This window comes from Liolophura sinensis, chromosome 10 (assembly GCF_032854445.1).
Source record: "Liolophura sinensis isolate JHLJ2023 chromosome 10, CUHK_Ljap_v2, whole genome shotgun sequence".
Taxonomy (NCBI): Eukaryota; Metazoa; Mollusca; class Polyplacophora; order Chitonida; family Chitonidae; genus Liolophura; species Liolophura sinensis.
In genome coordinates, this window is record NC_088304.1 from 20,277,011 (window position 1) to 20,297,634 (window position 20,624).

The window sequence follows — 20,624 nt, forward strand, 5'->3', positions numbered from 1 at the left end:
TTTTCTCAGTTACTTACTGCAAAAGCTCGTCTAAAAGACAGTGTAAAGACAGACAATTTTTAGAATGTACAGTTACGATTACAATTAAGCACATGTCAGCGTAATTCTGATATGATATTTATAATAAGTCGCTGTAGTGTGCTGCAGACTAACGTGTTATTTTTCTTATTTATTTGAATGGTGTTTTACGCCGTACTCAAGTATATTTCACTTATACGACAGTGGCCAGAATTATGGTGGGAGGATGCCGGTCAGAACTCGGAATGACAACGACCATCTGCAGGTTGCTGGCAGACTATACCACGTACGCCAGGAGAGGAAGCCAGCGTGTGCTGCACTTGAACTCACAACGACCGCATTGGTATTATACATGTATAATACAAAAGGTAAACATTGGTAGTGTCTAGTAATGATAGTTTTATTTTGAACAGCGATATTACAAACCATTATAAACGTACAGCCTTTAAACTTTGGGTAAGATACTCTTTCAATACATGTACTCATTTGGTGCTCTCTTTATTTTGACACCGATGCTAATAATTAATAATAAGCAAGAGCCATAAGTATATAAATTTACATAAATATAAGCATAAGATAATAGTCATGATCGATGTCACTTCAAAGGATATCGATTCCGATGTCGAACGGAAACTCCGTGATCGAAAACTATTTTGGATGGCAGAGCTTGCAGTCCAGTTTTCCCATTAATTGACAACGTCACATCTCGTCAATCACAGGATTCTAACACAATGCAATTGTTTATAGGAGTCAACGCAACAATGGTTGGAGGAAGTTTAATAAGATGTCTTAAACAAGTAATCACGCGAAAGCAGTCAAATATTTTGAGATGTGTGATTATACATCTTGTAGATACAGTTGTGATTGTGAATTGTGAGACCTCATTTACCATCCATGTCAACACGTCATGACCGGTAACCTTGATATTGTAAACAATTATGACTTACTTTGTCTGCTTTTGTGGTTTCCGAGTCCAGAAAGTTAAACATGTGAGCTAATAAAAAATAATCTTTTCAGCATTTGAAAACTTTGCCAAAGGTGGTCTAAAACCGAGAAGTCCGAATCTTCAGGCTTTGAAACTTCGCTGGAACTAGCTAAGAAAAGGGTTGTGTATGCAATCCACCATATTAATACTAATACTCATTTGAAAGTCAAACAACGTATACTCTGAAGGAACTATTTGAAAATAGACCAGTTCTTTCCCAAACTGAAACGTATATCCGTACCTTCCCCTCACACCAACATACCACAACTTTACTGGATTCCAAACCATGCATAAATCATCATGCAAACATCCACTGCAGGGTCAAAAAGGTGCACAACCAAACTTGTATCGACTCTCTTAACGATGGTACTACAAGAAGAACAGTCATTCTGGGGAAAGGAAATGTTTTAGGCGTCAACTATATGCGGATAAATAAAAACTCTAAACGCCTCACTGAAGAACTAGACGCTCAAATACCTGTACCGTACAAGGACATACCTACTTGGGATTTCTCCACTTTCTATGCTACTATTCCTCACACGGATTTTATGGATAGAATTCCATCACTTATTCTTTCAGTATTTAATAAAACCGGCCACTACTATATTAACGTCAAAGACATCAAGGCCTTCTTCAGTTCCACTGCACACAAAAGTTACGAGTCATGGGATCAACAGTGTATAAGTATTCCTATGGGTACAAAATTGGCCGGCCTATACCCGTTCTCATATGAATTCGACTATATGTAGAAACTATATCAGCTTCGATCTTTCTCATTCACTGAATTGCGTATTGATGATCTGTTAGCTTTGAACAATCCGTATCTAGCAAACTCTATGAAAGATAAATACACACACCACTGGATTTGACGGAAACCACAGATTCTCTTGATGGTACATCTTATCTGGACCTATATTTGTACAAAGTCCAAAGAGGTTTCCTTTCTCCCAAACTTTACAAAAGGGATAGTTTTAATGCTGACATTGTAAATTATTCGTACTTGAACAGCAATATACCAAAGTGTTCTGGATATCGCGTGTATATATCTCGCCTTGTAGCGTTTGTTAGGTCATGTGTGTTGTGTGACGATTTCTATCAACGTTCCAAGTTATTACAACAAAAACAAGCTTGTCAAGGTTATTCCGCCAAGTGTCTTCACTCTAAGTTTCTAAAGTATCACAATTAGTATAATGTTCTTGTGAGTAAATATAAACAGACCGTCCAGAATCTCTGGCGCTCTGATTGATGATTTTGTCTAATGTCGCTTAACCCGGGGATAGGGGAGTCTATTCAATGTGTTGAATTAGATCGCCACACTGGATATATGAACAGTTAAAATCAAAGGCGTGTTCTCCGTGGCCGAAGGGGTTCGCACGAAATGACCCAGAAGCCCCTCACCAATGTGGTCACTGTGAGTTTAAGTCAACCTCATGCTGGCCTATCATCCGGTCACACGAGGCGAAAGGTGTTTAGCAACCTGTAGATGGTCGTGGGTTTCCTCCCATCATAATGCTAGTTGTGGTATAAGTGAAATATTCTTTAGTCCGGCGTAAAACACCAATCAAATAAATAAAAAAAATATAAATGCAATCAAAGCACAACTGAGATACACATTTTGTTATCGACAACTTCTATTCTAGCATAATACACGCTTTAATCGCCTGGATAATACAGTTTAAGTAACACCAATGCCTATGTACATCCACATATGTACAGACAATTGCTATAAATCAATTTGAACAGCCTGCATATATATATGTGTGATATGATTTTGCAGAAATCATTTTTAAGTTTTACAACGTGGTTATGGGAAACGTATGTGATCTCAATTTCCGTTGAAGTCCTTACATGCGAATCCGGTTCTACGCATGTTCAAAAATGTCATTTATCATGCCCTTTTTCCATTGCATTCAAGACGATCATACGTGTTAATGAAGCTTCTGTGCCCCCACATGGGACATGCAAGAGCATCTGGGACAAACGTGGAGTTCTTCCACTCATCACCGATCGCTCAGATCCATCCAGAGGGGGCATTTCATCGACTTGCAGCACGGACAGGGAAACATATCTATCTATTAAATATATATAGGGAAGCTGGCAATGTGGTAATCATGACAAGCGTAGAAATGAGCAAGTGTGAGTCGCGACACACCGTTATCTGTGTATGTATGGGTAGGAGAAGAGTTAATTCCCTTGGATACATTTGTACAATTTGTGAAGAGTTTTCGTCTGTAAAACTTTTTGGACATGTTTTGCTGATGATCAAGTTCGTTTAGAAAACCCACGGTATTGGGGCAATTCAAACTACGCTGTGTTTGGACAGAAACGACTTTTGTGGAAATTTATTTTCCCCGCCCCTTCCCTCTGCAATAAAATGTTCTTTTAAATCTTGACCAGAGTTATGTTTCTTGATTTTCCCTTTGTTTATTATTGTCATCATTAAGTTTCATGTCCGTAATGTTTGAGTTCCGCTCTGTTGAGCAGGCTCGAATTGGTGCGAAGCGTATTTCACGCGGTTTGGAATCTTAATCCATGACACTATGTGACCAGGATTCCAGTATGACGACTGGAATAAATCATGACCTATGCGTACCTAATTCTGAGAGCAGCTTTGCAGATGTGGACTCGGCACGAAGGTCTAGTAGGGGTGTACAGTTTCAAAACACTGGTAGGAATTGGGAAGAAGACGCTGGATGTAAAAATTCGCAAAAGAAGCGTAGGAATATGGGCAGTGGATTAGTGTTGCTTAGCAATGCGAACCAATCGGTAGACCAACAGGTCGCCACGTGGAATGATCGGAATTCTACTGAAATGGCACAACATCAATGTGCCTGCGAGGAGATACACAAAAGCTCCTTGGGGATCTTTCCAAAGATTGTATTAAAAATTATGTACTTGAAGTCAGTATTGGTTAAAAGGTTTGACCCGCAGGAGAGGAACATGGCTCACCGGTGTTCTTTTCGGTCACAAGTGGGTTCTGCAGCAGAGCCACCAACTGCCTTTGGATATGCGCTACGACGTTTGGGATGCTTGACATTCCCAAATATGCCCAAGGAGTATGAGGAAGAAAATGTATTGGAGCAATTTCTGACAGGTATTGGAGGCACAGAAGTGAGTAAGCATATTATGCTTAATCATCTAAAGACCCAAAAAGCTGCCACAGCTCATGCGGTTGAGCACGAAACTGGGAAGGAACTGAATAGCCTTTTCTCAAGCCACACTTCGGCACAAAGACTGACATGGGGTGTATGAGAGCTGTGGGTTTGGATATTTGGTAGAGCAGATTCGGGAGCAAATTCGTAGGCTGACTGTTTCTATAGAGCAGCAACTTGAAGGTTTGAAAAAGGAAGTTAAGAAATATACCAGCTTTAGAAAAGGTAGCCCTAAAATGCCACAAACGCGGGCATTTGTGGTGTAATTGTGCTGACAAGGTTGTTGGAGAAACACAGGTTGATCAATAAAATGATATGGGGAATACGATTTTAAACTAGATAGTATTGTGTCGGAGGGCATTGGTACAGCCCTCCTCAAATTGGCCACATGTTAGCGTTAGTGCAGTTAGGGTGTCCTGTCTCTTTGGAAAGGTAGACTTGGCCGAAAGAACTGCAGAGATGTTGATAGACACAGGGTCTGTCGTGAGTTTAATGTCGTCGTCCACTAGACCACTTGTAGGATTGACTAGAAAAGCAGTGAAGTTTCGATGGGACCACGACTGTCAGTTGGTATTTGATGGACTGAAAGAACAATTGACATCTTCCCCTATATTAGCGCACTCTTTGCAAGAGGAAGAGTTAATCTTAGATACAGATACCAGTGCTACTGGAATAGGAGCGGTGCTATTGCAGGTTCAGGGTGGTAAGGAATGTGTTATATCTTACGCAGGAAAAACACTCAATAAACATCAGAGAAGGCACTACGAATAGGGAGTTGTTGGCAGTAGTTTCTTTTATCAAACACTTCCACCATTATCTTTGTGGCAGATGGCTTGTGTTAAGGACTGATCACACCTTGTTGCGGTGGCTAAGAAATTTTATGTGCCCGGAAGGGATGGTTGGTAGGTGGATTGCTGTGTTGTAGACATATGACTTTTTGATCGAACATGTGTCCTCTGTCAATCAGGTACATGTAGTTACGAGTCCGAGGGTGAGATAGTGGATTGTTCTCTAGGTTCTGCTGTTGATTTGTTTCGCAATTGGTCAGTGGGCGAGTTACGTAGGCTACAGGGAAGTGATCCATGTCTAGCCAAGATTCTAGAGCTTAAAGGGAAATATGGAAAAGCCACGAAAGATAGTTACAGCTGGAGAACCTCGAAGCGTAGGAACACTCTGGGCTTTGTGGGAAGTTTTAGAGATGAAATAAGGTGCACTCAACTGTCGTTGGTACAAGAAGGTGTACCCGCAAAGTAGATTCCTTCTGGTCGCAACCTAAGCCCAACGCAGCCAGCATGGCAAAATCTAGACCTTTCCTCACCCCTAACCTCTTCTGTAAATGTTCCCTGGGGCAGATCGGAAGCCACGTAATTGTTCTTTTAGGTCTTGACCAGAGTTATGCTATGTTTCTTAATTATCACTTCGTTTCACAAACCTGGTGTTTGAGCTCCACTCCTCGCACGAAGTTTATTTCACGCCGTTTGGAATCTTAACCTACGAACCTGGGTAGGCTCCCTTTACATACGTATCCTCCAAAACTTAAAATACTACGAAGGAAACAGGCACAGCTATAGCCCGGACACGAACCCCTATCTATTTACACTGTATACATAAGGAAAATGGATATCTGGCTACCGTGACAACCACGGAAATTGACAAATGTGAGTCGCGACACATTCTCATCTGTCTAATAACCATGGGCAAACACCCCTGATGGAAGCCACTAAAAATTAAAATTTTACGTGGAAATCTGTTAGAGTAATAGCCCGGACAAGAAATCAAATCTATCTGTATACTATACATTGGGAAATGGCAATCTGGTAGCCATGACAACCGCGGAAATGGCCATACGTGCATGGACACATCGTCATCTGTGTATGTATGTACCAACCAAAAATTAAAACTGTAGATAAAAAATTGAGTTATTGCACGGGCAGGAATTCTTATCTATTTATATAGTATACATGGGAAAAATGGCAATCTGGTAACCATGACAACCGCGGAAATAACAAAAGTGAGTCGCGACATATCCCCAATATGTTTATGTATGTATCCACCTAAAAGGAAATCTCTTCGCAGAAAACTGTTGGAGTTGTAATCCGGACAGGAAATTATATCTATCTGTATAGGATATATCGTGAAACTGGCGGTCTGATAATCTTGTCAACCGCGGAAATGAACAAATGAGAGTCGCGACAAATCGTCATCTGTGTATTTATGTATCCACGAAAAATAAAAACTCTACACAGAAAACAGTTGCATTTATAGCCTGGTCACGAAACCATATCTATTTATATAGTATAAACAGTGAAATGGCAATCTGGCAAACGTGACAATCGCGGAAATAGGCAAATGTGAGACGCGACATATCGACATCTGTGTATGTATGTATCCACCAAAATGAAAACTATACGCAGAAAACAATTGGAGATATAGCTTGGACACTAATACGAAGGGACAGAAAAACAGACGGACAAAATCGCTATGATATAATACGCTCCGCCTAATGTCGGGGCGTATAACAATAGCGAAGAAGTTGAATCTATATCTCCATTTTGAAATTGTTTAATGAATGTAATAGGAACGTCTGCCACGTAGTAGCGTCTAGAACGCTCAGCGAATCACAGTTATGCACTAAAACTTTTGACATTCTGAAAACAGTGGGTAAATATCTAGGTCATTAATTAGTTGAGAGTGATTATGTTCAGCAGAAAAAGTGAAAAATGGTTCTTCAAAGCCGGATTCGAGACCTCGCGTTCCGAGTCAAAAAGCTCCATCACAATGCCCGCGTTCTTTCTTCGCTTTGTTTCAGGGAATTCATTTGGTTCATTCAACACTATAACTGGCTAGACCCACATGGTGTTTTCTCTGACGTCCGCGACGGCTATCTCAGGAAGGAAGATTATCTTTGGGGCCAACATGGCAGAATTAACTCAGGTGATGGCGTCCTTAAAGTACACGTAAACATGTTACCTGTAATAATGATCATCTTTCATACCTATATGTTTGCTATGAGAATCTGTCATGCCCGTATGATTGCTTTAAGAATTTATCATGCACGGATGTTTGCTATAAGAATCTGTCATGCCCGCATGTTTGCTCTGGAAAACGAACGTACTTTGTTATATCTGTCACCCTTCTATGTTTGCTGCGGGTATACTCTAGTCGTAGACAGACTCAGTCGTCAACAAAAAGGGGACGTTCCAGGACAATAATTTCAATAACAACGTTCAACGCAAACCCCTTAAGATCTACGAAAGTAAATTATGGAAGAAATAATTTTAAAAAAGTGGACTGCTTGACAGTAAGAGTACTGGTCCACCTCTGTCATTTTATATGCCCTTGAACAACATTATACAAAAACTAGTCAGACTGTCGACAATGAGAGGAAACAAATTATAATTATTTTCGGATAATCTAAGTTTAAAAACACTGTAATTTTAATCTTTTATGTACAGGTGTGGATTGAGTCACCATACAACCCACGGCAATATACGAACCCTAGTGAACCTAATGTGGGTCACGGGAAAAGCAGACTAGCAGTTATATAGATTAAATACACAGTGAATATGTTTTCATTGTAAGTAAACATGAACCAAGTGTTGCCTAAACCGAGCGCGGTTTTGTTAAATCGTTCCAATTTTGTTTCACCACAGGTGGCGACCCGCCCCATATGTGGGTCGCAGGAAAAACAGACCAGCATATATACAGATTAAATATACAGTGAATACCACAGGCCAGCGACCCACCCCATATAGTGTGTTGTCAGTCACAGTTTGCAATAGTCTAGTATCCCTTAATATCGTGCATGACTAGGCTATTGTTACGACGACTTTCTAAAAAGGATAAGACATGTCAGCATTTACTGACTGATGGATTGATGGGATCTGTCGGTATATAGGACTACAATTCAGATAGAAGACTGGTTCCATTTTGCCTTTGGATGTTCTATGTATATCATTTGCTAGGCAGCATTTGCAATGGAGCGTCAGTACGAAACAAAAGAGAGAAGAGACAAATGGGAATGCACCGAGGTTGAGGCAGAAGAAAAAAGGCAGCTCCGTGATATCGCCGACAAGTGGGAACGTACCGAGGATGAGGCCACTCAGAACAACACACTAAAGGCTTTGGCAGACTATACAAAGCTTTTTCTCAGCCGTTTGAAGAAACCAGGAACTGAATCTTCCAAGTGGGAACATTGGCCATCAGCTAGGTCGAACCACGATAGTGAGGTCAAGTGCACATCTGATAATGCAATACCACATCGTTTTAACCCAAGCATACATTTTAAGAACAACGAAAATGAAGAAACCGGACAAACTGGAAGACTAGAAAGCATAATGCAACTAGGACATGATCCAATCAGATTAGAGGAGTTGATACGTATGTTTGACCAAGACGTTGTACGCTCAGGTAAGCGTCGTTTAATATGTTCAGATAAACTTAGTCCTTAGAATTACATCTTGTTTTCCTTTCATCAACCTCTCCCTACTCCCTACAGCTTATGCGTCGTTTTCTATACATCACTGCCCTTGTACAGAAATCAGCATACTTACGGTGATGAGGCCTAAAGGTATGTCAAATAGAGAAAAAAGTCTGTCTCAGCCTTTGTTTCTATTAACACTTGACACATACATGTGCGCATTCTCTTTACGTAAAGTGTGCACAGCATTATTCCGCGCAACATCGGAAACAGTTTAATTGATGGATGCTGATGATACTTGTAGGCCAGTGCAAAAACGTGAGGTTAAACGTAAACAACCGAATGTATGCATGGTTTTGAACGTCGTAGGCGCACTTAAAAAATTCTAGTCATATGACGACGAGGAGTCATTAGGTGTAAATCTTTTCCAGTAGTGACAGTGGCGTTAAGGAGAACTACATAGGAAACCAATGGTTACTAGAGCACAGTTCCCAGGTGTGTTGTTGATTGTCTTTACCGAATGATTTTCAGTGCAATTTTACTGAATAATTTTTACTTTGTATGTGACAGGAGTTTGCAGTTAACATCATTGCATTTTTTACACCTAACTCTGCTTAAGCCATTGTGCTAGGGGGCGTGTAATTTGCTATTATTTATGCATTTTCATGAACAGTTAGAATAACACCATAACTGAAGTAAATTGACGTGACCGTATTTGACAAGTCATGTGTGACCATTTGCCAGCTATCACACTGTCGTCGCTGCTCAAGTTTTTCTCTCTATGCTGTACGTTTCAATTATATTGGTATCCGTTTATTTGTGAGCCCAGCCGTTTGGGTTTGGATCTCATCAGAAATAATAAGTGTTTTAAGGCTTTAAAGGCATGGATAAAATATTACACACGAAGTTTAAAAAGCCTGATTTCTTATTTTTGTGATGCTGCGTTAAAAATGAACAAAATCGCGCCCATTGAAAAAATCGAAAGGTCATCATATTGTGAAATTTAACCAGTCTGACGCGAGTTAATTTATTTCTACACCCTGAGAAGACACTGTTTGTGATGACGCCACCCCAACCCTCCTTTGTTATTTTGTCTTGTTATAGTCTATTTCTTTTAGCAACTCGCCTATATTCAACTCTCTGAAAAATGAGCCATACCCACTACCAAAATTACCTTTAGTCAGCGACAAGTTAACAACACGAGCTCCACACATGGATAAGTTGGAAGTCTATATTATTGCAAGGAAACTGAAGTTTGAACACCTTTTCTAATTCATAATGTTAAAGTCCATAAGCATGGTTTCGACGGCAAGAACCATTGCCTTTTTTGAGGTCATAATTATTCAAAACCATGATGAATATTGGGCTGAGATCAACATTTTTTGACGGAGGTTGACATCAGTTACCTAAACTGATATCGGTTTAACTGTAAACCCTGTTACTGACACTGCCATAATTGCAACCGTGTAGTGTATGTATCCATACGGCGGTATGGATTTAGAGATGGATGTTAGGAAACTACAACCATGTAGTCTATGAGCAGAGGCAGAAGTGTAGTCAACCGCTTGTTGGTGCAGTCATTATAAACAAATTACTCCCCAACGCCTGTTTTATAGCATGCAAATTGTTTTTGAATAATTATGACGTTACCCGAGGCAATGAGCTCTTGGTGTCGAAACCAAGCTTGTGTAGTTTATCATTATGAATTAGACTTATGTTATATTGACGGGAGGCAAGTGATCTTTAATGAACGTTGGAATGCACAAATTGCCACATGAGCGCCGTGGACACCCAATGAGAGAGGGATAATCTATAACTACCCTGTCTAGGGCTGGAGTTGAATCTGTACCTCGTGTGTCCTAGATAATTGAAAGATAAACAAAGCAAACCACTACATGTAGACCACGGCCTCATTTACATGAAATAACTCTAACGACCCAAGCCCTGGGAAATCTTTGTCCACCAGCAGAATATGTTTTTTATACAGGAACAAAGCACACAAAAGAAAAACAAAGCATGGAGAATAAAAGTCAAGGAGGTGACGACAATTGGCAAAAGATCCCACATAGCTGATCAAATTCGACCTCTCTTCAGTACATCTGACTTAGGGTTTTATTTAAACTGTTCATGCAGGTGTTTAAAAAATTTAAAACCTTTCTAACACCACGGCTTAAGCAGAATTAGGCAAAAAGATAACGAAATGATGTAGAGATGTTAATTTTAATTTATTACCCGCCGCCATGTCAATAATCAACACCCTATGTTGTCATTTAATAAACATTTGGCAACATTCCTGTATGTTGTAGGTGTGGACAGAAGTCACCCGACCTTTTTCGGGTTAATTCCAGGGTCCGGTCATTTGCTGTATTCATTTGCGGAGTATCTGGCAAGCATTGCACACGTCGTGCCACTAAACAGGGACCTGAATGCAGGTAAATTTTTTGTTGGCTTTCCCACGTAGAACATTCATTAGCGTTGCGTGGGAAAAGCTGGTTGGTGTCTTCGTCGTTCTGGCTTTTGACCACGAAGGCAGTTTCAGATTGTGTTAACTAGAGACGAGAAGGATTCAGTGTGAAGAAGAGAACCGCCATTTTCCCAAGAGCCTCTCACTAATGCGGTTGCTATGAGTTCACCTCCATCCTGGCTTCCAACCTGCGGATGATCGTAGGTTTCCCCCGGCTTCAGCACGGTTTCCTCTAACCATAATGCTAGTTGCCGTCCTGTGAGTGAGATTTCCTTGAGCACATCGAAAGGCAACTATACCATAAACAAATAACCCCACACCTAGTTGTCACATAGTGGTCTTTGCTGCAGTTGACATCCTCACTGATGCGTGTTTTCTTCCTTACAATATTTTTATTTAACACTTGTCGATAATTTGTGTATGATTACTAAATTCTGTTGGGTTTTCTCTGCAGGTGCTTGTGATATGGAAGCGAGTGTACTAAGATGGGCGAGTGACATCATCGGATATCCCGAGCAAGCCCGGGGATGCACAGTCTCCGGAACCTCCATGGGGGTGATAGTGGCTTTCTCTACTGCCCGCCATATCAAGCTCGAAAACAGTAGCCAGTTTAACAGGCAAGAAGTTGCAGTGTACAATACGTGTATAAACTTTTTTGCTCAGTATTTGCTATCACAAAACGTAAATGTCTTTCCCCTCTTACACACTTTCACATTACTTTATAATATGATTTTAGACGTGCAGCATAGAGATTAAAACCAGAATAGCGACGACAGTGATAGTTGGCACACGTAACCGGTGAAATACGACCTCTTGTTAGTTTACCTCAGTCAGTGTTTTATTCTAACCGTTCATGTAATTTATAAAAGAACAAAATTTATACGCCCCTTTGCACCATGACTAAAGTAAAATTGAGTTAAATAATAGTCACTGATCTAGAATCCCTCGAAATGCTGTGTTGTCATCACATTTAACATACAATCACCTCAAAACAATGCAAAAGGACACTTTATTATCCGCAGGCACATGAAACAAACGGCACATTTTTCTTGCCCTAAACTTGAATGCGCCATTATATGGTTGTTCAGCGCCTCACAGAGGTTCATATTCCCATTTACGCGGTCATATTCGTAGCAATGGCCGGAGGTCAAAGTAATCCGCCGCTTTGATTGGTCTGCGATGGGGGTAGAAAGCACCCACCAGCCGGTTTTTGTTTCTTTATTTCGTCTTTCGCGTTTTTGTTTTCCTTCGAAACCGTTAACATCCATGCACGGACATACTGGCGTTGGAATTTGTAGCCTCAACTCAAAACCGCCTCACAACCGCCCCGTCTCAGCGCAACACGAAATCAAGCCATCGCACTACTTTTGTTCTTTACTAGATCTGTGGTCTACTTGACGAACGATGCACATCCTTGTCATACACGGGCTCTCCGTATTGTCGGACTGACGGACGTGGTCCAGAGGCGAGTGCCTACTAGAAATCACAGAATGGATGTCGGTAAACTTCAGGAGATGATAACAGAAGACCAAGAGGTTCGTGGGATTGCACCAGTTTCTGTCTTCGTTATCATTTTTGTATAGTATAATATAATAAAAAAACATAACGCATAGAAAGTAAAACGAGGACAGCGATGGAATGCGGTGTGATCACTGGCAAGTGGCAAGACGTAACCGGTAACCTCGTGTTAATTTACCTCAGTTATTTACAGACGTGTATGTCAACATTTTCGATATAAATGGAATAAAATTGCGTGCTAATGGAATAAAATACTGTAGCATTTGGATTTATACGTGACAAGGCTTGAGGTATCGACCAGGAGGTCCAAATGTGGATAATTTGTAATAAAGTCTAGATAAGCGCAACTTGTTTTATCAACCGGATGAATGTAATGCGGGTGATTATTAATAATATCTAGGTGTCTGCACCTTGAGTTAATGAAACAGAAGACCGTAATGCGAATAACGTCTAGCACCACCTGAACTTGCATAGCATGTGTTTCAAGGAAAAGGTGGTAACGTAGAGAATATTTAGTAAAAACTAGTTTTATACGTTTTCTTATTAGACTATAGATAGTTATAAGTTTTGTTATTAAATTGAAAGTCGTAATACATATTTGTTTTGATGACTATTTCCTAACTGAGTCATACAAACCGTCATCCACAGACAGTGAATATTTTTTGAAACATTTTTACTCATTACAAAAAAAACTAAAGTTGAAACCTGTATAAACTAGATGCAAATGCTATGTTTTCCAGGCCGGATTACGTCCATTTATGGTTGTTGGTACGGCCGGAACCATGAGCCTTGGAGCGATCGATCCATTGGGAGCAATCGGCGAGGTGGCCCTGACGAATGGTCTGTGGTTTCACGTGGATGCTGCCGTTGGAGGGTTTTTAATATTGGACGATTCTGTAAAGAAAACATGTGAAGGTGAGACTATCCATCAGATATGCAGGTGCCCGGTGGAGGGGAATGGTGGGGTAGGGTATTGAGGGGGAGGCGAGTAGATATCAGGGTGTAAATATTAACAGACAGCGCGTGAGTATTGTGGCCAGACGTAGGCCTGGAGCTTTATCATATCCCTAAAGATAAAAAAAAATGACATTTGGCATTATTTTTCAGCTTGTCGCCTTTTATTTATCTATGGAACCCTTTGCTACGGCGCAAATTAATAACCCATACCTTATTAGTCAAGATCTATTAGTGAAAAAAAAATATGCTGGAAACGAGAAAATACACTAAATTGTTAAGATCAAAATGATGTCTTCGCTGTATGCTTCAGGTATAAACATGGCCGACTCAGTTGCAATGGATTTCCACAAAGCCCTCTCAGCCCCATACGGAACTGCGGCTGTGCTCGTACGGGACGGGAGTCACCTGCAGAGTTCGATGGCGAGAGAAAGCGCCACCTACATGTCTGACGCAGCCGAGGGAGGGAAGTATTCACCAGTAGACTTCACCTTTGAATTTACGCGCCCATGCAGGACATTTCCAGTGTGGTTTATGTTAAAGATTCTTGGAGTAGATATGATTAAAGCCGCGTTAGAGGAAAAAGTGCGGCTGACGAAATATGCTCTCAAGTCAATACGTGCCATAACTAATGTAGTCACTTGCATGGAACCCGATCTGACCGTTATTGCCTTCCGGTATGTTCCGCCGGATGCTAAAAACGAAAATGACGTCACACGCAAATGGCACGAGTTGATAGCCGAGGAGGGACAAGTCTGTCTGACACCAACAGAAGAAGACGGCTTGTTCTACATCCGGTTGTGCATTTTGTCCTTCCGGTCCCACATAGAGCATGTAGACACCGCCCTGGCCTCTATCAAGAGGAATTTACATGCCATCATCAAACAAGACATTTGCGACTAACGTGATTTTGAAGAATGACAAGGTTATTATATGATTAGCGGCACAGTAAAATAAAGAGCAAGTAGCGTTCATTTAATTACTTATTCCCTTTCATCTGACACTTTCACATCCGCGTTTATTCTTGGCGTCTGTCAGAAAAATCACGCCGTTGATCCTTTGCAAACAACTACAGAAAGTTCGTCCTGATTTAATGAAAGTTTGTGTCCGGGTTTGTTTTGCGTAACGTCGCAGCCACTTTGATAACCTCACCAATCTGCGCATAAACTTTGCTTCCTTATCAAATTCTGTGAATCTTAGTCGTGATAGAAGTTATGAATGTTTGACCATTGTTATTCTGGTTATTCATTAATTGTGTGTGCACTATCTGCTTCAAATATTGTACGATTTCAATAAAAAAATATTACCACATATTCTTTTTTGTGATTCAGTAAAGTCTTCCTACACGCAGAAAAATTTACAAGTCTTGCTTGGGATATACATTCTCTGAGTTTGATTGTTTATTACTAAAGGATGAGGTATTTTTCAGCTGAATGCCCACTGTACATACAGGCGATTATAAATTCAGCGATAGAACAACTGTATGACGATAAAACAAATTGAAGTAAATCTACATACGAAGTTAGCCAGCCAGATGTTCAAGAGTTAAATGAAATTTGTGGCTAATCACTTGTTTACTGGGATATAATAATCAACGTACATAGATTCGGCTAAACATTCTTTGTCCAAGTCAACAGCATTATGATGGGAAAGGCATTGTATTCGTCATGAATGAAGTCATACACCCAATTTGAGAGAACTTTGTTGTATATATATATATATATATATATATATATATATATATATATATATATATATATATATATATATATATATATATATATATATATATATATATATATATATATATATATATATATATTATATATTGGCACATATATTATATATTGGCACACTTGGATGCAAGCGCTATGCAGACATATGCCATGGATGGCGCACTCTTCTCTATTTTATCAACGGCAAGTTGTATGGGCAGCGGTACAGTGTCGAAATTATGAGGCCCATTGTCGTGCCTTTTGTGCGCCTCCATCATGTAATATTTGAGTGTGACAATGCTCGCCCTCACATGGCCGGGATCTGCAGGGAGATCCTGGACTAGTCACCTTATTCCCCGGCATGTCGCCTATGGGACGTTCTGGATCGGTGTGTGCAGCAACGTGTTCCAGTTCCAGAGAACGTCCAGCAGCTGTGTGTGGCAATCCAAGAGGAACGGGACAACATTCCACACGCTATCATTGACAATTTGGAGATGTACCGCTCCTCGTGATGATAACGATGGACACACTCAGTAGTGAGTGGATTATTGCCCTAAAATGTGAACGTCTGGTGGAAATTCAAGCCACAACTGATAATCAATACTTACCCTGATTTTTAGGTATTCCATTCTTTAGTACACAATTGCTTCGTGCGTTTATATTTTTGTTGCGTGTATATATACTGAGATCATTCAAAATTGAACGTAATTATTATCATATGGAACTATATAGTAAAATGACAAGGACAATTTCCATTAAAGCTACACTTAGAAATACCCGAAGAATGCTCAGTCCCACTATCATTCTACGCTTGAAACTGGATGAAAAGACATCAAAACTTGTGTACGTGGTTACCAAATGCTTTGGGGTACTATTTAGTAGAGGAGGTTTTCTTCTTTTATGGATAAATGTAGGACGTTTCCAGGTAAATCAAAAAAAAAAAACATTTTACCGTACCACAACTGCTTCTCTGTTTTGTCCTTTTGGAATAGCGTAGAATACATAGAGACCAGTATGGCCTCCATCAAGATAGATTTGAATGTCATCTTGGAAGAGTTTTTGTCATTTGTTGCTAAAATTATTCAATTATGATTTCTTCAGTCAAAATATGTTAAAACACATTGCCAACATACATGTGAGGGCAGGTGTGAATACGAATGAAAATTCAAAAAATAATGTTAGAAGTGAACTTTCACAATATTTTTTCTTTACTGTGTACACGTACTGCTTTCATAAGTTACAAACCAGATTTACAATTAAGAATACAACAGACTTATGTATCTGTACATTATAAGTCACTTAATATTTATTTATTTATTTATTTATTTATTTGATTTGTGTTTTACGCCGTACTCAAGAATATTTCACTTATAAGACGCCGGCCAGCATTATGGTGGGTGGAAATCGGGCAGAGCCCAGGGAAAACACACAACCATCCGCAGGTTGCTGACAAACCTTCCCACGTACGGCCGGAGAGGAAGGCAACATGAGCTGGACTTGAACACACAGCGACCGCATTGGTGAGAGACTCCTAGGTCATGACGCTGCGCTAGCGCGCTAACCAACTGAGCCACGGAGGCCCCAAAAATCACTTAATATAAACCACACTAAACAGAAATTTAGAATATTCGGTCAGTAATAATTTCATTTAAACAGAATTTTCTACACATGAAACGTATAAGAGAGCACTGCTTTGATGTTCGCGACGAATTCGACATTTGTATACCATTTTCCAAAACAACCAGAACACAAATTTCTAAATATGTAATATGTAAAGAAATCATATATCAATGAATAAAGCTGATATCATGTTAGAGAGAGGCAGTCATTGGTTGTCAGTGCTGTAGGCAAGACAGTTCCTGTTCTACGAAACTATTTCAATTCCAATTTCATACTACACTGTTGACCATAAAGTTGGAATAAAATATTTTAGCCACAATCCCAGAAGTTTAATATTATTTTTCGCCTCAAAAATAATATAAGCCGACACGAATTGATGCATAATCTCTCTCTACTACGTGTACAAAAATGTTTTATTCTATGCTAATATGAGAATTACATAAGAGGCTCTGACGGTAGTGATAAAAAGCCCTGTGCCTGGTGCTTCTCCAGTGATCTTCATTCAGAGAGAGGTCAAATTACCTCGCGCATAACGGAGTTCTCGGTTTCGCATGGAACAAAAAGTAGTGTAGCGGGGATTCCGGCTATGCCTCGTGCTAAATACGCCGGAGAGTGATTGCCCTCCATCAAGAAGGCTACAAACAGTCCGATGTTGCCGATTTTGTAGGCATATCGCAAAGTACAGTCAGCAAAGTCATCAGACGTCATCGAGACGTGGGTCATTTGTGGCCACGTCAAACTCCAGGACGACCACGACTGACTACGAGACGGGATGACCGCCGACTGCTCAATCTCTCTCACACAAACCGGAAAATGTCTGCGAACCATCTTCGCCGTTTGTGGCGGAGGCATTACGGAATCAATGTTTCCCGAACAACGGTGAATCGCAGATTACTTCAGCATGGTTATCGAGCAAGACGTATGACCAAATGTCCCCGCCTAACCGCCCAACATAGAGTCCAAAGGCTTCGCTGGGCTAGGGGGCACAGACAATTGCAGTTAGGGCATTGGCGACATGTGCTCTTCACGGATGAGAGTCGCTTCTTCCTGAAACCTGTGGACGGAAGGCAAAGGGTTCGTCGTTTGCGAGGAGAAAGCCTTCGAGATAACTGTGTGCAGGAAAACAATCAAGGGGGTGGCGGTTCAGTAATGGTTTGGGCCGGTATTCACTATGGTGGAAAAACGCCGTTGGTGGTGCCCGACGAAAACGTCAACGCCCTCGTGTACATTGATATCCTTGAAAACCATTGCCTTCCATACGCACGAAGGGTTTATGGAGACAATTTTCGTTTGCAAGACGACAACGCTACAATACACAGGGCCGCTGTGTGTGACAATATTGCTGAAAATCTGCAAGAACTGGCACAGGCTCTGATCAATGAGTGGAACGTTCTGCCCACTGAATTCATTAACAATCTGGTCGACAGCATGCAACGACGTCTTGACGCATTGATTCGTGTCAGGGGTGGTCATACGAGATATTAATGACTGTTTCTCTTACAAACTGTATTGTCTGTAACTTATAATACGAAGGGAAGAAATACGTTTATGTTTGTGATATGGAGACATTGCAGTAAAGCCTTCAATCCTTTCGCCTTGAAATGCCAGTTTTTGTTTTTACGCCGTTCTACAGCCTATAATCGATCCATTAAAGATTACAATAGGCTGATATGTGTAGAAAAGACCAACATTTGGCGTTATGCTGATATCTACGCCATAATCAAGCATTCAATACCGCGTACAATTAGAATAACTCCGAATTCAGTCGTCGAATTAATTTATTCCAACTTTATGGTCAACAGTGTATCAGTATGTTAATAATCTCTAGGTGGATTACAAATATATGTCTGTTTCCGTGTTACCATGAAGCGGTAGAAGAACAAAACGAAAACAGTTAATTAAGCCTCTTGTAACCTGTGACGTATTTCCTACATATGACTTACATTCATGGTTGGGACCCTCGTGCCCGAGTGGGATAGCGCGCCAGCACGGCGCGATGGCCCAGGTGCCTCCCGCCATTGCGTTCACTGTGAGTTCAAGCCCAGTTCACGTTGGCTTTCTCTCCGGTCGTAAGTGGGAAGTCCTGCAGCAACTTGCGGACGGGCTTTGCCCAGTTTTTTCCCACCATAATACTGGCCACCGTCGTGTAAGTGAAATATTCTTGAGTACGCCATCAAACACCGATCAAATAAATACACTAATGACCTAGCTTTAAACAATCCATATAAAGCAAAGCTTGTGAAAGATATATATCCGCCTTCGCTAGATTGAAAGAAAATTACTCTTTCCAGATAGCACATCTTACTTGGATCAATATTTGTACAAAGACCGAAACGGTCTTATTTCTCATACGCTTTAGCGCAAGATGGATGGTTTCAATTTCAACATTGTAATCTATCCTTTCTTGGACAGCAATGTACCGAAGAATCCTGCATATGACGTGTACATATCTCTCCTTGTAGCATTTGTTACATCCTGTCTTTTATATGACGATTTCGTATATCAACGTCAGAGGTTACTACTGCAAAAAAAAAATATATATATATAGGGTGCCAAGGTTATTCCGTCAAACGCCTTTACTGTGAGTTTCTCTAAATCCTCTAAAGCCTCTAGCAGTAGCTTGTAATTGTTTTCAGAACTGTTATAACGTGGTGCAGGATAAGGGATGTGTAAATAAAGCAGGCATTTTGTTTCCAAGGGAAGGCAAATCAGTAATATTGTTCATCCCAAACTGGATTTTTCTCACACCGTACACAAACCCTTTCTTTTTTTGGTACATTTGCCCATTTATACATTTAATGTTGGGTGAGGTGCCCGTCACGTTAAACTCTGATCAAACCGCCGGTATAGTTGATAAGGTTTGGTTTCCTCCGCTACATCTAACAATCCGTGCTTCCATTGAATAAAGCATTCTGACGGATAGTGCCGTGGCCAGTGGTTAAACGTTCTTGCCTCTCAAAAAGTAGGATATCTGAACATCTATCCTTGGAAAGTTGCTTACGTTGTGTGGTTTGTCCCGGGCACTCCTGTTTAACTCGCCCGTAAAACTGATCGTATTTCGGTCAAAATTTATAAACTATAGCTTTAAAAATATATATATAAATAAATAAAAACCATTTATACCACAGTATAGATCTGTTTTTCATAAATTTTCATGTCTGGTGATTTGGCCATGATACTTCAGTAGCGGCAGCACTTTGGCGGCATGGACTCGTTTTATACATACGTGTATAGTATATAACCAATGGCAGTCACCCACCGTTGCTCAAGCATTTAAATGAGAGTCAACGTATTTCGGAAAAACGGAGAGATACCAGTATAGAAGAAAAATAACAAAATATAATGTAAAATCAGAGCGGAGGGGAGTGTGAAATAGTTAAAAATGGTCAGACGTAATTGGTAAAAACTCTTTTTTTCGGTTTAATGCTTGAAGGCTGCAGCTTAACACACTGCCTAGCACCATAGGTTAAGCATAACGAGCTTTAAAAAGAGCAATTTCTAAAACATGGTAGAATTGTTATTATTGAGTGGAATCTGTAACTGAGGGCTATATTGATTCATAAGTATATAGCTGACCTGTTTGCGAAAACGAGGTTATCATAATTTAAAGAGAGATTTGCCAATAGCCAACAAGAAAGCTACCCCGGAAGCAATGGCGGAAAAGTGTGCTTGACCCTACATGTCTACCGGGTCAAGCGTCAAGACTAGTACTTTTCGCATCCCGTTCCCGGCCGGAGAAATGAATGAGTGAAAATCCCGTGTTACATTTTTACAATGA

At 40.4% G+C, this 20,624-nt stretch overlaps 1 protein-coding gene across 1 annotated transcript; it reads left to right on the top strand.

Moving 5' to 3' along the window:
- Positions 1-8,132: 8,132 nt before the first annotated feature.
- Positions 8,133-14,414, top strand: LOC135476985 (tryptophan decarboxylase-like). Its single transcript, XM_064757133.1, has 6 exons — positions 8,133-8,565; positions 10,882-11,007; positions 11,494-11,656; positions 12,421-12,574; positions 13,298-13,472; positions 13,825-14,414. Exons 1-6 carry the CDS (start codon positions 8,133-8,135, stop codon positions 14,412-14,414), a joined length of 1,641 nt encoding a protein of 546 aa, XP_064613203.1.
- Positions 14,415-20,624: the final 6,210 nt, after the last annotated feature.

Coding starts and splice junctions, on each gene's coding strand:
- LOC135476985 (XM_064757133.1), top strand. CDS start 8,133: ATGGAGCGTCAGTACGAAACAAAAGAGAGAAGAGACAAATGGGAATGC. Junction 8,566..10,881: donor CCAAGACGTTGTACGCTCAG/GTAAGCGTCGTT, acceptor TGTATGTTGTAG/GTGTGGACAGAAGTCACCCG. Junction 12,575..13,297: donor TGATAACAGAAGACCAAGAG/GTTCGTGGGATT, acceptor TATGTTTTCCAG/GCCGGATTACGTCCATTTAT.